Source organism: Dysidea avara, chromosome 2 (genome assembly GCF_963678975.1).
Source record: "Dysidea avara chromosome 2, odDysAvar1.4, whole genome shotgun sequence".
Taxonomy (NCBI): domain Eukaryota; kingdom Metazoa; phylum Porifera; class Demospongiae; order Dictyoceratida; family Dysideidae; genus Dysidea; species Dysidea avara.
The window spans coordinates 33406888-33423583 of NC_089273.1; the positions used below are offsets into that span (position 1 = coordinate 33406888).

The 16696-nt window shown below is 39.7% G+C and overlaps 2 protein-coding genes across 5 annotated transcripts in view; one reads left to right on the forward strand and one right to left on the reverse strand.

Annotated features, from left to right (window-relative positions):
• Positions 1 to 2862, forward strand: part of LOC136247106 (uncharacterized) — a 144696-nt gene extending 141834 nt beyond the window's left edge. For both annotated transcript variants that reach the window (XM_066038730.1, XM_066038731.1), the window contains one exon: positions 2461 to 2862. In XM_066038730.1, coding sequence (XP_065894802.1) covers positions 2461 to 2501 — 41 coding nt within the window. In that variant the 3' untranslated portion in view covers positions 2502 to 2862. The remainder of the gene's footprint in view (positions 1 to 2460) is intronic.
• LOC136247105 (NACHT, LRR and PYD domains-containing protein 14-like) overlaps positions 1 to 16696 on the reverse strand; it is a 207570-nt gene that overhangs the window by 149101 nt on the left and 41773 nt on the right. The window lies entirely within an intron of this gene.

Sequence of the window (16696 nt, forward strand, 5' to 3'; positions counted from 1 at the left end):
ACAAGGTAAACCAACCTAGCATTAACTGTGACTGGTCCTGCAATAACAGGACTTGTAGGCACAAACTACACCTCGTCACGTTACTGGTCATATCTCAGTGTTGGAAAAGAATATTTTCATTCTGTAACTTACATCATAAAGCCAATTCAGTGCTTCCTAAGAGTGAAAACTTACATTGCCATAGCCTAATGGTACAAAAAGGTATGAGTGAGGAAAGTTTGAAAAGTAGGCAAAAAATCATGTGCCAACATGCCCTATTTTCGCAGGCCCAGTCACAAATACATTGTATGCTGCTAGGTACATGATTGAGTTATAAATATCAACAAGCTAAACCTTGGGTAATAGATGAAGTAAACGTAAGGTAATCATGTGTACACAACAAGTAGCCTACACAAATGTGTATAAGGTAACTATATTGGGTACACATGGGGTAAACATGGGTAAAAATGAGTTCACAGTTTCCTAAGATAAACATGGGTAAGCAAACACCAACTGGGAATTTATGGTCATCTCTCTGATTTTATTGAAACTTGTTGAGTTGTACTACGTACCTGTGGTGATTATCACGCATACGATTTTTAGCTTCATAACCCACATAGTTCTGATTTATGCCCATAAAATATTTTGAATACCTGCTTGGATGCATGATCACAAATCACAGGGTTATGATGCATGACCAACCCCTTCTGCTTTCAGGGCTGGTGAGGTGCAATGCTTTAACATATGTTTTTCTGTAAACCATCTAATGTACCCATATGGGTGATTTTTTGAAGTTTAGTCACAAAATAAGTTAATAAATTGTGATGTGTGATACATATTGATATATCTCTACCTGTATTGTGATATGAAAATCATGCTCACGTATTGATTTTTGATTGTACAATCCTGAGGTCTGGTTTGATGTAATTTAGTAACTGGGGTTGTTTATCAATTTCCTAGACTATTTAAGCTTGTTATAATACAATGCAAGCTGGTACTTATTTATAATTATTTTTAAATTGTATATTATATTGGTGACTACACAGCTGTTAGATACAGATATGCTCTTTCAAGCGTATTGCACATCACTAAACTATAAATAAATGTATAAATTATTCACTGTAAACAATGGCTAATGTTGCTGTAAAATATCCGAGACCTTCATTTATACCATCCATAAATGTGACCATCTCAGCAAAAACCACCTAGCTTACAACCAGTAAAAGCAAGTCTAACTGATTTTGATTGCAAAATGTAATAGTTTATTCATGTAGCTTTGTGTTCTGGGTGATAAATCAAATCTTCTGTCGTGGGCAATAAGACAGGTGTTCCCAGATCCAGTCACATTTTTAAATTTAGTTTTTCTCAAAATGCATGTTTGTGCAAACTAGGTGAGTTTTTTTGAGATGGGAACATAATATGTGTGCTTCAAGCTTCACTGTGAAAAGTTTCACTAATAACGTTGGTCCTATTTGGACTACTTCACCACCCCTGGGTAGAACATTACAAAAGCATGGCCAATATTGACTGAATTGATCAAGTACTTAACAGCACTTTTGTTTTGATTAGTTAGTTTTTTTACATGTAGCTGCTACTGTATGTACCGGTCTTAATCTTGCTTTATTCCACCTGTGAACTTAATATACTTGAAGTATAGGAAGCATGTTACTTCGCATTACTGTCAAGGTTATTTAGATTGCAATGTTGAGAATAAAATGTGACCAGATTTTACAAAACCGATCCAAATCGCACATCAGGCAAAATCAAACCAACACCACCAGTGGATAGCTACACTATCCTACTAGTAGTATTGACACTCAGTACCACTCAAGCTACTCGAGGCTGGTTTCAACAGGCGTCTTTTCTGGGGGGTGTGTAGAGCTCGAATGGCGGTTTTAGGCCTTGTGAAGGACCTGGCTTGGTAAGAATCAGTGGTTTACTGGTGGACAGCCTGATAATGTAGGCCAGACGTTTTTTCTGTGGATTTTGCTACATATCAACCACTACGGAGCCAGCACAGCCCTGTAATCTCGTCTCTGGGCTCCAATCATGGTCTGTCTCCATTTTGAGGTCTAACCCTTGCCCACCCCGCCACCCCCACCCTCCACCCCTTTGTGAGCACTCGTGATACTACTTCGCTCATCCAACAGCTCAGATTTTCTATCTTATTTGGCGGGAAATTCTACAAGCAGCTACAAGTACTGGAAGTGGTCTGAAAGGTAACAGATTGATGCATCTTGAGTGTAAATTTCATACGCATGCTTGCTATCCTTGGAGAGTTATACTGGCTTGAATTCTTTAAAACCATTTATCTCGAAACTTCTAATGTGCAATTTGGATCGTTTTTCCAAAATCCAGTCACAAATAATGATGAGAATAAATCTCTTTGAATTGGTTAAGTTAACCAGTAAACATTATATGAAGTAGTGTTGTCAAATGATTTCTACACCAACTTTACAGTGTACATATATTACTTTTTAGCACTGCTGATGCACCTTGAGTGGTGGTACCACATGCCATAGAAAACCAGAACATTTTTTTCACATCATGAATACATGTAATCATTTATTTACTTTAGCAGATATGTAGGTATTAATTTTGTGAGTGATACAATGTATATATGCAGTTATGTAAGTATAGTACATGTTTATATATTGTTTTCTTTGTAATGGGTTTTTTTCCTCTAGTCTTAGTTACTACATATTGTATCGTAAATTGTTTCCATCTACAGAACTAGAGGTTTTTTCCCTTGTAGCTATAGAACAATTATATTGTATACTAATTTTTACTCCCAAACAATTGCACCCTTTTTGTAGTAGCACAGAATTTGCGTTATTTTTTTCATTTATATTCGTGTATTAAATTTATTTATCATCAATTAAATAGGAGAAAATGCGTGTATACATGTATACACATATGTCTGCACATCCATATGAACAATCAGACCTCAAGTGATGGTAAATAAACCTTCAATTAAGACTATGAAAAGGTGTGTCGTTCCATCACTGAAACCACTTAATTTGAACTTGCCTGTGCCCTGTAAAAAGGGAATTAACGCAAGTAGCAGACATCATATATGTGACCAGATTTTACAAAACCAATCCAAATCACACACCAGGAAAAATAAACTGACACCACCAGTGGATTGCTACAGCTAGTGTAGTTTTGACCCTCAGTACCACATGTACTTAAGGTTGGTTTTAACAGACATCTGTTCTGGATGGTGTGGAGAGCTTGAATGGCGTTTTCTGTACCTGGCTTGGCAAGAATCAGTGGTTTACTGGTGGACAGCCTGATAATCTTGGCCAGACATTTATTCTTTTGATTTTGCTACACATGTAACACATCACCTGCTAAGGAACCAGCACAGCCAGATTGTCTATCTTATTTTGTGGGAACTCTACAAGCAGCTACAAGTACTGCAGGTGGTCTGAAGGTAATAGATTGGTACATCTTTTGTGTAAATTTCATACGCGTGCTTGCTATCCTTGGCAAGTTATTCTAACTTGAATTCTTTAAAACCATTTATTTCTAAACTTCTAATGCGTGATTTGAAACATTTTTTCCAAAATCCAGTCACATATAAGGTACTGTACCAAGCATACTTTCAAGTTGAAAATGGGCATGTCCCCCTTTGTATACAATGAAATTAAAGTTTAACCTTGAGGCTTTGTCTAGAGAATCTGCAAAAGAAATCATGATGAGGGAATACTATAAAACAACTGAGAAGATACTTCTGTGTGTAATGTGTATGGTTTGTTTAAGTCATGCATGCTTTCTTACCTTACAAGTGCATAGCAATGCAATAACACTGAATTATATAATAGTTTGTGAGTTATATATACATTCAATTATATCTAAACAATTTGCATAACAAGAAATAAATAATTTGCTTTATAACAATTAAAAGCATTGTGTGCATTATTCAGTGGCATAACCAGGCCTTCTGGGATGGGTGGGCACCATCACCTGCAGATGGAACTAACCAGCACAAAATGCAAGTCAATCCTTAGTGGACTTAATACATTTAGTTTAATAACTTGTAGAACCCCAGTAGTACCTCCTACTCGAAGCCCAGGTGGCCGCAGCCGAGCCTCCGGTTGACACACAAAGTATATTATTTAATATTAGCAATCTTAATAAAATAATATAACTGAGTTCATTATCTATGATCCTAAGAAAAAGCAAACTGTCACTGAATAGAGTCGAGCTACAACTCCTGTTGGCCCTCTGCTCGACTGACTCTTCCAAACACCTCACGTGAGCCTATCGACTGTCCATCACGTGACCTCTTACAACTTCCCCCTCCTTTAAAAGATTGCCCATCATGGCGATCTTCTATCAGTCTTGCTGGTCTTCTAACTGTCCGTCCTGATCTTGTTCTATAATCAATAGCACTGTCCTGCACATCAACTTGAGCATCTTGAGCAGACTTAGATTGGCGAGGTTTAGGTTTTCTTACAGTTCTTCTTTTTCTGAGTTTACCAGATTGGCCTAACCATGGTCTTGCTTTAGCCATTTGTACACTACATTTAGAAAGCCTTTGTCTAGACACAATCATCGTCTCACCATCTTCATCTCCCTTTACCTGTATGACAGCATTCGTATTAGTCAGTGACACAATTACAAAAGGTCCCTGAAACTGTTTGTCAAGTTTGAACTTTGGTTGTACCTTAAGCATTACCAAATCTCCAACCTTGAGATCACTGCCCTTTGCCTTCTTATCATAGTATTTCTTCTGTTGCTTTTGAGAAGTTTCCAGATTCTGTTTAGCAAGTGATCGGGCATACTTAAGCTCTTTTTCCAAAGCAACCCCGTAATCTGTTTCTACCACAGGGAACTTAGTCACAGGTACATGAAAATTCATTGCTGTTGGGAGATTAGGCTCTCTGCCATACACCAAGTAGAATGGTGTTTCACCAGTTGATTGGTGTGGAGTACTCCTATAAGCAAACAAGACAGCTCCAAGCACTTTATCCCAATTACGGCCTCTTCTGGTCACTACTTTAGCCAACATTTGTTTTAAAGTTCTATTAAAACGTTCTACAAGACCGTTTGTTTGAGGGTGTCCACCAGAAGTAGGCAATTGAGTAATTCCCATTAAGTGAGCTGTTTCCTGCAACACATCTGATAGAAACTCTGGTGCCCTGTCATGTATAATTCTGTTGGGAACTCCATGCCGCCAAATCAGATCTATTAAACATTGAGCCACAGTCTCTGCTTTGTGATCAGACACAGCGTACACTTCAGGCCATTTAGTTAAATAGTCCTGAAAAACTAAAGCATATCTCTTCCCACTTTCGCTTAAATCAAGCTCAACAAAATCCATACCAAGGCATTCAAATGGGCCTCCCACAGGAACACTAACTAGGAGTGGCTTACCCACAAAACTGCAACCCTGTACAGAAGCACAACTCACACAAGATTCACACTTTTTCAACACATCAGCATTCATACCTCTCCAGTAAAAGTAGCGTCCAATTCTCTTGCTCATTCTCTTCACAGAGAAATGACCTGCGAAGCTTCCATCGTGATGTTCATCCACAATCTTCTGGTGTAAGTGAGCTGGAACTACCAGTCGACGCTTGGCTGGAAATTCTCCTCCTTCATAGTAAAGAATTCCATCAACTAGAATAAAACCCTTCTTAGCTTGACCCACTACGTGTCTGGCAGCTTGTACATTATCTGGTAAGGACCTATCCTCTAAATAATTCATGAGCTGTACCAATTCCTGATCCTGTCTCTGTTCCTGACGAACAAGTTGTAACAGTGACTCATCACTCTCAGAAATCTGCAATACTGCGACCTCAGTAGCTGGTAGAGGAGCTCTGGAAAGACAATCAGCCACAACATTTGCTGATCCTGGTTTATATTCAATTTTCATCTTGGGCAAAAATCTAGATATTCTCAAGTACCATCTTGCGAGTAACCCTTTAGACTGGTTCTTCAAATGGGCAAGAAATGCACTGACCAGTGACTTGTGGTCAGTATACACAGTAAAGTCGTTACCCAACAGGTAAACCTCAAAATGCTCCACTGCATAAACAAGTGCAGCCACTTCTAGCTCAGTAGGGGCATAACTGGATTCAGCTACGTTAGTTTGTCTACTAGCATAGGCAATTGGATATCTTCTACCATCATCACTTTCTTGTTCTAATAAGGCTCCAAATCCTTTACCGCAAGCATCAGTCCACAAAAAGAAAGGTTTGTCTAAGTCAGGTGGATGTAAGAGGGGTGCTGAAACTAGCATCCTCTTGACTTCTTGGAAAGCTGACTCACACTGACTATCCCACACAAACGGTACTGTTGACCCTGTCTCCTTATCTTTCCTTGTCAATGCAGTGAGTGGTCTAGCTACCACGGCAAGGTTTGATAGATGGCGTCGATAAAAGTTCACCAATCCAAGAAAGCTCTTCACTTCTTTACAACAGGTTGGTGTAGAAAACTCTTTCACAGCTCTCACCTTACTATCATTTGGTCTTACTCCTTGTGGTGATAGGGTATGGCCCAGATATTTGATCTCTGATTGTGCAAATGCACACTTCTGAGGTTTCAGTCGTAAGCCTGCTTCCTGTAACCGATGTAACACTTTCTCAACATGAACAAGATGTTCCTCAAATGATTGGGACACTATTAGAAGGTCATCAAGGTATACAAAAACAAAACTCCAGTCACGACCACTAAATAACTTATTCATTAACCTTTGAAAGGTTGCTGGAGCATTAGTCAAACCAAATGGCATCCTTCTGTATTGGAATAATCCCAAGTGACAAGTAAACGCAGTCTTATCTCTAGAATCAGGTGCCATCTTAATCTGGTGATATCCCTTCATTAGATCTAGTGTGGTAAAGATCTTTCCTTTACATCTACCAACAGCATCAATTAGGTCGTCAATTCTAGGGATCGGATATTGATCAGGTATTGTCTTCTTGTTAATTCCACGATAATCAACACAAACTCTTAGGGAACCATCCTTTTTCCTGACTAAAACCAATCCTGAAGCAAAAGAGCTTCCTGAGGATTCAATACAACCTGTATCTAGTAAATGTTGTAACTCACTCTCAAGTTCATTGCGTAGAGCATATGGCAGTCTTCTTGGTGGAGACTTAACTGGTGTAGTGTCGCTCATGTCTATGGAGTGCTCTACCAAATCAGTTTCTCCAAGTTCCTTGTCTGTTAAAGCGAACACATCAAGCTTCTTCTTCATCAAATTAATAATGGCTACTCTCTGGTCAGGTGTACAGTTTCTGCCAACAGTTAATTGTGTCTTAAGGAGATTCTCACGGTCACCATTGCCCATGTTCACTACGGCAACAGTTCCAAAGGATTCATCTTTCCAAACATTGTCATCCATCTCAACTACAGAAACAGTATCAATAACTCCAATGACAGTACCTTTGGTGAGTACAACTGGCTCCACACCCCAATTAGTTACTGGAATGTTAAAATCACACTCTCCAGTCCAGTATCCTTCCATAAAGTCACAGCAATCACTGGCCAATACAGACTCATCAGGAGTCACTACTCCTACTTGGCTGCTTACATCTTCATCATCATTGGCACTCAGCTCTACACGAGCTACTCTAGTCTGTTGTGGTCCTAATCTCAGGGTTTGAGATAAAACAACTTGTCTTACCACTGCTGACTCTGCGTGACTGCTTGACATCACTGGCTGTCCGACGCTGTCAATTATCTTGTAGCCCAAATCCTCCATGGCATTAGTACCAAGGATCAAACAACAGTTCTGCAGTTCGCCCCTCCAAATAGGCTTTGAAGAGTCTAGAATATAGCAGGGTACACATTTAGAAACATTAGTACCTTCAATTGTGACCTGTAAGGCCACAATACCCTTAGCACCCAGTGATTCACCACCAGCACCCAAAGGTTGTCCATCTAGTTTGAAATTTCTTTCTCTACACTGTTCTATGGACCAGTTACTCTTCTGCTTAATGTGAGGTAGTAACTGCTGTCGAGCCAAAGAAACTTGTGCACCACTGTCTAAAAGAGCTCTTGTCTTAATTCCGTCAACCACAATGTCTACCTTATAAGTTGGGCCTTTCAGTGCCACTTGTAATGCTACTGCTTGAGTATCAGATTCAGATAATATTGTACGCATCCACATTTCATCATCCTGATCTACTCTGGACTCAGATTCTTCCTCAGTCTCCGGACTATCAACGTCAACCCTTAAGGATGATTTGGTTTTAGACTCTGTACAGTTCCTGGCTATGTGCCCTGTTTTCTGACACTTAAAGCACTTGACACCCTTCATGAACATCTCTACTTGGTTCTTAGGCTTTGTTGGAGTACTATTGCTACTATTCTTGTCTTGAGGGACCTTGCCAAACTTGTTGTAGACAGTTTCACTCTGCCTTTCCTTCTTTGGAATTCTCTCACCTGAACCACCCCGTCTAGCTCTCTCTTGAATAACTATCTCGGCACGCAGCAGTCTCTGTAGAAGTTCTTGTACAGAACCAGCAGGAATCTCTCCCAACTCTTTTTGGAGCTCTAGTGGAACCTTATTCCACAAAATAGATTCCAGGGTTTCATCATTTAACTTACGAGGTGCCATGCGCTGGTAATCACGCATTGCGTCCAGCAGACCTTGAGCTGACCCAAACTGACTGTACTGTAGATCCTGGCATCTCTGATAGGCCGTGCGTGGGTCGAGGTGAACACCATACTGTCCACGATAGATCTCCACTATCTTTGACCATGAAGCCTTGTCGCGTTCCTTCACAGTATGTTGCCATGTCGCCTTCGCAGGACCAGTCAAAAACCATGAGAACCAACGGGCACGTTGCTGGTTACTCCACCCACAGTCGTTGGTTGCTTCAGTAAAGTCTAACAGCCATATCTCAAAATCATCGTCACCCCGTTTGCCACTAAACTTGTCTATTCTGCTAGTAAGAGAACGAAATCCCGGTGGATGAGGGTCACACTTTCTGTTCTGTCTATTCGGCAGATGACCTCTCTGATTGCTACCACTAGCATAGGAGGCATCACTGCTAGAATCACTGCCATCACTGTCGTGGCTACCTTCTGTCTGGGTCACTGGTAAACTTGTATCTTCAGTGGGTTTTTCTGACCTTACGACCTTGTCCACAACTGGTTGTAATTCTGCACCTGCAATTTCAGCAGACGATTTGCCCTTTCCCCGAAATGACACCATTTGTTTAGTGAGGACCTGTATCTCGCCTTCCAGACTTGTCTGTCTGGTAATGAGATCTTTCTTCTCATCACGTAGCTCCATAACTAGAGCATTAAGTTCGTCGACACGTTGCGCGCTGGCCAGCCGCTCTTCGTGTCTAGCATCTTGCGTACGTGCAAGCTCAAACTCTGACATATGCAAACGATTTGTAATCGTGCCCTTTGCTCGACAAGGGATGCAAACATACAACACTGATTTAGACCGACACCCAACCAATGCATCATACAATTCATCGGTCAGCTTATCACTACGTTTTAAACAACCTACATGTTCCCACTTGTCGCAAAGGTCACACGCCATGGCCTTCTCTTCCTCCGTAACCTCTCTCTTACAGGATACGCAGGCGTCCATAGCTCCTTCACGTTCCTGTCTGCTTCTTCAGGATCTCGGTAGGACCTCCAAAGTTGTAGAACCCCAGTAGTACCTCCTACTCGAAGCCCAGGTGGCCGCAGCCGAGCCTCCGGTTGACACACAAAGTATATTATTTAATATTAGCAATCTTAATAAAATAATATAACTGAGTTCATTATCTATGATCCTAAGAAAAAGCAAACTGTCACTGAATAGAGTCGAGCTACAACTCCTGTTGGCCCTCCGCTCGACTGACTCTTCCAAACACCTCACGTGAGCCTATCGACTGTCCATCACGTGACCTCTTACAACTGTTTCAACAGTGCATAAATGTATGTAGCTAATAATATGCTACGCTGCTACTCCTGCAGCCTATTTCACTAGTCTAATTTTAGTGCATGAATGTTACAAAAGCTTAAAATGAAATTGTGACTAACTCTGGGAAAATTGGTCTTATCGCCCATGACAGCTGGTTTAAATTTTCACCAAGAATGCAAAGACACATAATAAACTATTAAATTTCATTACCAAAATCTGCTAGACTTTAGTGCTCTGCTTTTGCTGGTTACAATGGCAAGCTGTACAAGTGGTCTGGGGCGCTAATAGATCTCTGCCAGCCAGGGGATGGCTGTATGTGGCTGTACAGCTCTGTGGTGTTGAATTGACACCTGTGTTGTGAATGTCCTTTCATTTTAGTTAGTCTTAATACCTGAATGGCCCATAACTTTACTTAATTTTTTCCTCTTTAAATTTTTAATAACTTGTGCAGTGGTTACTCTTGATCATGAATCTAAGGAATTGGTGTAAAGTATGTGAAAATTTGGTATTCTCAACCATTGGTGAGCTACAACACACTGAATACATAAAACTGGCACTTCTTGATACTTTTAAATAGGTGATAAGACCAGTTTTCCCGCAATTATCATTATTACACTTTTTGTCTTGTTCTCTTTATAACTTATACATGATCCAGCCTGATTTGAGATTATCATATGGCTTAATACATTCAGCCACCAATTTTTCATCTCCAATATTATTGACTAACTTTGTCTGTCACTTTAACAAAAGAATCCGTGCTGTTATGCACAACTCTGTACTCTAGATGCGGAAAAATAGGCTGGATCCACTCCTTCCTATCTTCCCTGCCTTAATATTGATCACATTATTAAATAGAATCAAAAGTACTGGAACTAGTTGCAAACCTCTCAACCTTGATGCATACCTGGTCATGAGAAAGCCAGCCGCCCATCCCCATACAGCTATAAAATCTTACCATCTTTGTAATGGCAACAACATACATTTTTGTAAAAAAATGGTTTTGAATTAGGGGTCCAAATATTATGCCTGCATGCAACATAACTTTGAGCATATTGATGGGTTAAAAGAATCATGGCATTCTGAAGTAAATGAGCATAATTTGCATAATAATTATGCAAATTCACGCAAGTTGATACAGCAATCACCTACTCTAATAGAAATCTACTGCAACAGTAACTAAACATATATCTTGCCAGCTAAAACATTGCTTTTCTGTCTAATATAACAGCATACACTGTGAAAAATGAGGGATATAAGATGGTATTTCCAGTGGCTTATTGAATACAAAAAAGCTTGATATAACCTGTAGTATACTAACAATCACATGTAAGGCTTTAGTTAATGTGTTAAACATACTGAAACCACATATGTGATGGTATAGTGTGGGCATTATATTAGATATAAGCTATTTCAGGTATTGTGATAAATAAACTGAAACCATATATGCAATAGTATAGTATGGATTATACTAAAGTATAAGATGAGTATAATACAGGATTTATATTAAGGCTTATATGTATTCAATAAGCCACTGGAAATACCATATTATATCCCACCTTTTTCACAGTGATAATTACTATTTTATAAACATTATTAATTGCAATGTCTTTTTATAAAAATTAAGAATCAAGACACACGGTAGTGTGTCGTGCGGCCCAAGAAGCCGGCGCGCAACCCCGTGAGTATATTGACAGGAAGAAAGAAAACGCAATTTTCGCACCTCCGTAGCTCTGTGCTGCCTTGATGAAACAAGACAAATTTTGCTGTGTACATTCCCTCCAACCTCAGTACTCCACATTCCAAATTTGAGCGAAATCGCTTCTGGCATTCCTGAGATATGCGACTTCAAAAATTGGCTTAGTTTCTTCGTTTTTTTTCTTCTTCTTATTTTTCTTCCTCTTTTCGCACACTTACAAAACCTGCTATAAAACACGAACGCCTTATCCGATTGCCTTGAAATTTGGCACACAGAAGGGGGATATAAAGGCGCATCTCGTTACCAACTTTGGCTGGAATACCATAACAGGCAAAGAGTTATGAGCGATTATGCATGAAAAATAACACCAATATGTTGTCACGCCTACAGGGTAAACCGCGTATGGGAAGAAGCTGAAAATCGGTGGGTGAATAGGTTAACTATTGAACCTCAAACCTTTTGTGGTTGGAAAGAAATCGAGCTAAAAACCAGGAAGATACAGCGAAAAAATCAACAGTGTGTAACAATTACGCAATCGAGATTAGCTAATTTTTATTATTATTATTATTATTATTATGCTTGCCACGCCTACTAGATAAACCACTTGGAGTAATGCTTTGAAAATCGCTGTACGGATGGAGTTATCATCTTAGAAAGGCTCTTCAATGGTGTAGAAGAATCAGACTTAAAGCCACGGAGTTATAACACGAAATCCAACTTGGTGTAGCAAGTGCGAGATCGAGATACTCTAATAGAGCAGTCATCCTAATAGAGCAGTCATCCTAATAGAGCAGTCACCCTGAACAGAATTCAAGAGATCAGTTAGAAATAAGTAACCTGTATAGAGATCAGCTACAAACAAATCACCCTGTAGAGAGTTCAGCTACAAACAATTCACCCTGTTCAGACATCAGTTAGAAGAAGTTTTCTTGTAGAGAGTTCAGTTACAAACAAATCACCCTGTTGAAAGATCAGCTAGAAGATGTCACCTTATAGATAGTTCAGTTACAAAGAAACCACCATGTAGAGAATTCAGCTACAAACTGGTGACCCAGTAGATACATCAGCTAGAAGAAGTTACCTTGTAGAGAGTTGAGCTACAAAGAAACCATTCTGTAAAGAGCTCAGCTGCAAACAAATCACCTATACAGAATTCAGCTACAAACAAATCACCCTGTAGAGAGATCAGCTAGAAGAAGTTACCTTGTAGATAGTTCAGCTACAAACAAATCATCCTGTAGAGAGATCAGCTAGAAGAAGTTACTTTGTAGATAGTTCAGCTACAAACAATTCACCCTGTACAGAGCTCAGTTAAAAGAGGTTTCCTTGTAGAGAGTTCAGCTACAGACAAATCACCCTGTAGAGAGATCAGTTAGAAGAAGTTACCTTGTAGATCGTTCAGCTACAAACAATTCACCCTGTAAAGAGATCAGCTAGAAGAAGTTACCTTGTAGAGAGTTCAGCTACAAAGAAACCATCATGTAGAGAATTCAGCCGCAAACAAATCATGTATATAGAGTTCAGCTACAAACAAATCTCCCTGTAGAGAGATCAGCTAGAAGAAGTTTCCTTGTAGAGAGTTCTGCTACAAACAAATCACCCTGTAGAAAGATCAGCTAGAAGAAATCACCTTGTAGAGAGTTCCGCTTCAAAGAAACAATCATGTGAGAGTTCAGGTACAAACAAATTGTCCTGTAGAGAGATCAACTAGAAGAAGTTACCTTGTAGAGAGTTCAGCTACAAAGAAACCATCATGTAGATAGTTCAGGTACAAACAAATCACCCTGTAGAAAGATCAGCTACAGAAGAAATCACCTTGTAGAGAGTTCAGCTACAAAGAAACTATCATGTAGAGAGTTCAACTACAAACAAATCACCCTGTAGAAAGATCAGCTATAGAAGAAATCACCTTGTAGAGAGTTCAGCTACAAAGAAACCATCATGTAGAGAGTTCAGCTACAAACAAATCGGCCTGTAGAGAGATCAGCTAGAAGAAATTACCTTGTAGAGAGTTCAGCTACAAAGAAACCATCATGAAGAGAGTTCAGCTGCAAACAAATCACCTGTAGAGAGTTAAGCTACAAACAAATCTCCCTGTAGAGAGATCAGCTAGAAGAAGTTTCCTTGTAGAGAGTTCTGCTACAAACAAATCACCCTGTAGAAAGATCAGCTAGAAGAAATCACCTTGTAGAGAGTTCCGCTTCAAAGAAACAATCATGTGAGAGTTCAGGTACAAACAAATTGTCCTGTAGAGAGATCAACTAGAAGAAGTTACCTTGTAGAGAGTTCAGCTACAAAGAAACCATCATGTAGATAGTTCAGGTACAAACAAATCACCCTGTAGAAAGATCAGCTACAGAAGAAATCACCTTGTAGAGAGTTCAGCTACAAAGAAACTATCATGTAGAGAGTTCAACTACAAACAAATCACCCTGTAGAAAGATCAGCTATAGAAGAAATCACCTTGTAGAGAGTTCAGCTACAAAGAAACCATCATGTAGAGAGTTCAGCTACAAACAAATCGGCCTGTAGAGAGATCAGCTAGAAGAAATTACCTTGTAGAGAGTTCAGCTACAAAGAAACCATCATGAAGAGAGTTCAGCTGCAAACAAATCACCTGTAGAGAGTTAAGCTACAAACAAATCTCCCTGTAGAGAGATCAGCTAGAAGAAGTCACCTTGCAGGGAGTTCAGTTACAAAGAAATAAACCATGTAGACAGTTCAGCTGCAAACAAATCACCTGTAGAGAGTTCAGCTAGAAACAAGTCACCCTGTAGAGAGATCAGCTAGAAACAAGTCACCTTGTAGAGAGTTCAGCTAGAAGAAGTCACATTGTAGAGCTACAAAGAAACTACCATGTAGAGTTCAGCTGCAAACAAATCACCCTGTAGAGAACTCAGCTACAAACAAATCGCCCGGTAGAAAGATTAGCTAGAAGAAGTTACCTTATAGGGAGTTCAGCTACAAACAGATCACCCTGTAGAGAGTTCAGCTACAAACACATCACCCTGTAGAGAGTTCAGTTACAAAGAAACCATCATGTAGAGAGTTCAGCTGCAAAAAAATCAATCACTCTGTTGAGAGTTCAGCTAGAAGAAGTCACCTTGTAGAGAATTAAGCTGCAAATAAATCACCCTGTAGAGAATTCAGCTACAAACAAATCACCCTGTAGAAAGATCAGCTAGAAGTTACCTTCTAGAGAGTTCAGCTACAAAGAAACCACCATGTAGAGAGTTCAGCTGCAAAACAAATCACCTGTAGAGAGTTCAGCTAGAAACAAGTCACCCTGTAGAGAGATCAGCTAAAAACAAGTCACCCTGTAGAGAGTTCAGCTAGAAGAAGTCACATTGTAGAGAGTTCAGCTACAAAGAAACTACCACGTAGAGAGTTCAGCTGCAAACAAATCATCCTGTAGAGAGTTCAGCTAGAAGAAGTCACCTTTTAGAGAGTTCAGCTACAAAGCAACCACCATGTAAAGAGTTCAGCTGCAAAAAACTCAATCACCTTGTAGAAAGATCGGCTAGAAGAAGTTACCTTGTAGAGAGTTCAGCTACAAAGAAACCACCATGTAGAGAGTTCAGCTGCAAACAAATCACCTACAGAGAGTTCAGCTAGAAACAAGTCACCCTGTAGAAAGTTCAGCTAGGAGAAGTCACATTGTAGAGAGTTCAGCTACAATGAAACTGCCATGTAGAGAGTTCAGCTGCAAACAAATCACCCTGTAGAGAACTCAGCTACAAACAAATATGCAGTGTAAAAAGATCAGCTAGAAGAAGTTACCTTGTAGAGAGTTCAGCTACAACGAAACCACCATGTAGAGAGTTCAGCTACAAACAAATCACCTGTAGAGAGTTCAGCTAGAAACAAGTCACCCTGTAGAGAGATCAGCTAGAAACAAGTCACCTTGTAGAGAGTTCAGCTAGAAGAAGTCACATTGTAGAGAGTTCAGCTACAAAGAAACCACCATTTAGAGAGTTCAGCTGCAAACAAATCACCCAGTAGAAAGTTCAGCTATGAACAGATCACCCTGTTGAGAGTTCAGTTAGAAACAAGGAATCCTGTAGAGAGATCACATAGAAGTATCGCCTTGTAGAGAGTTCAGCTACAAACAAATCACCTGTAGAGAGTTCAGCTACAAACAAATCACCCTGTAGAGAGATCAGCTAGAAGAAGTCACCTTGTAGAGAGTTCAGCTATAAAGAAACTACCATGTAGAGAATTCCGCTGCAAACAAACACCCTGTAGAGAACTCAGCTACAAACAAATCACCCTGTAGAAAGATCAGCTAGAAGAAGTTACCTTGTAGGGATTTCAGCTACAAACAAATCACCCTGTAGAGAATTCAGCTACAAAGAAACCATTCTGTAAAGAGCTCAGCTGCAAACAAATCACTTGTACAGAATTCAGCTACAAACAAATCACCCTGTAGAGAGATCAGCTAGAAGAAATTACCTTTTAGATAATTCAGCTACAAACAAATCACCCTGTAGAAAGATCAGTTAGAAGAAGTTACCTTGGAGAAAGTTCAGCTACAAAGAAACCATTTTGTAAAGAGCTCAGCTGCAAACAAATCACCTGTACAGAATTCAACTACGAACAAATCACCCTGTAGAGAGATCAGCTATAAGAAGTTACCTTGTAGATAGTTCAGCTACAAACAAATCTCCCCGTAGAGAGATCAGCTAGAAGAAATTACCTTGTAGAGAGTTCAGCTACAAAGAAACCACCATGTAGAGAGTTCAGCTGCAAAGAAATCACCCTGTAGAAAATTCTGCCTGAAACAAATTGCCCTGTAGAAAGATCAGTTAGAAGAAGTTACCTTTTAGAGAGTTCAGCTACAAAGAAACCATTCAGTAAAGAGCTCAGCTGCAAACAAATCACCTATACAGAATTCAGCTACAAACACATCACCCTGTAGAGAGATCAGCTAGAAGAAGTTACCTTGTAGATCGTTCAGCTACAAACAATTCACCCTGTAGAGAGAGCAATTAGAAGAAGTCACCTTGTAGAGTGTTCAGTTACAAAGAAACCACCATGGAGATTTCTGTAATCAATATAATATTATGTGACCGGATTTGCAAAAAGGGGTCTTCCACACACATCCAATTCGGTAAACGTTGGAGACCATAACTCAGTGTTAA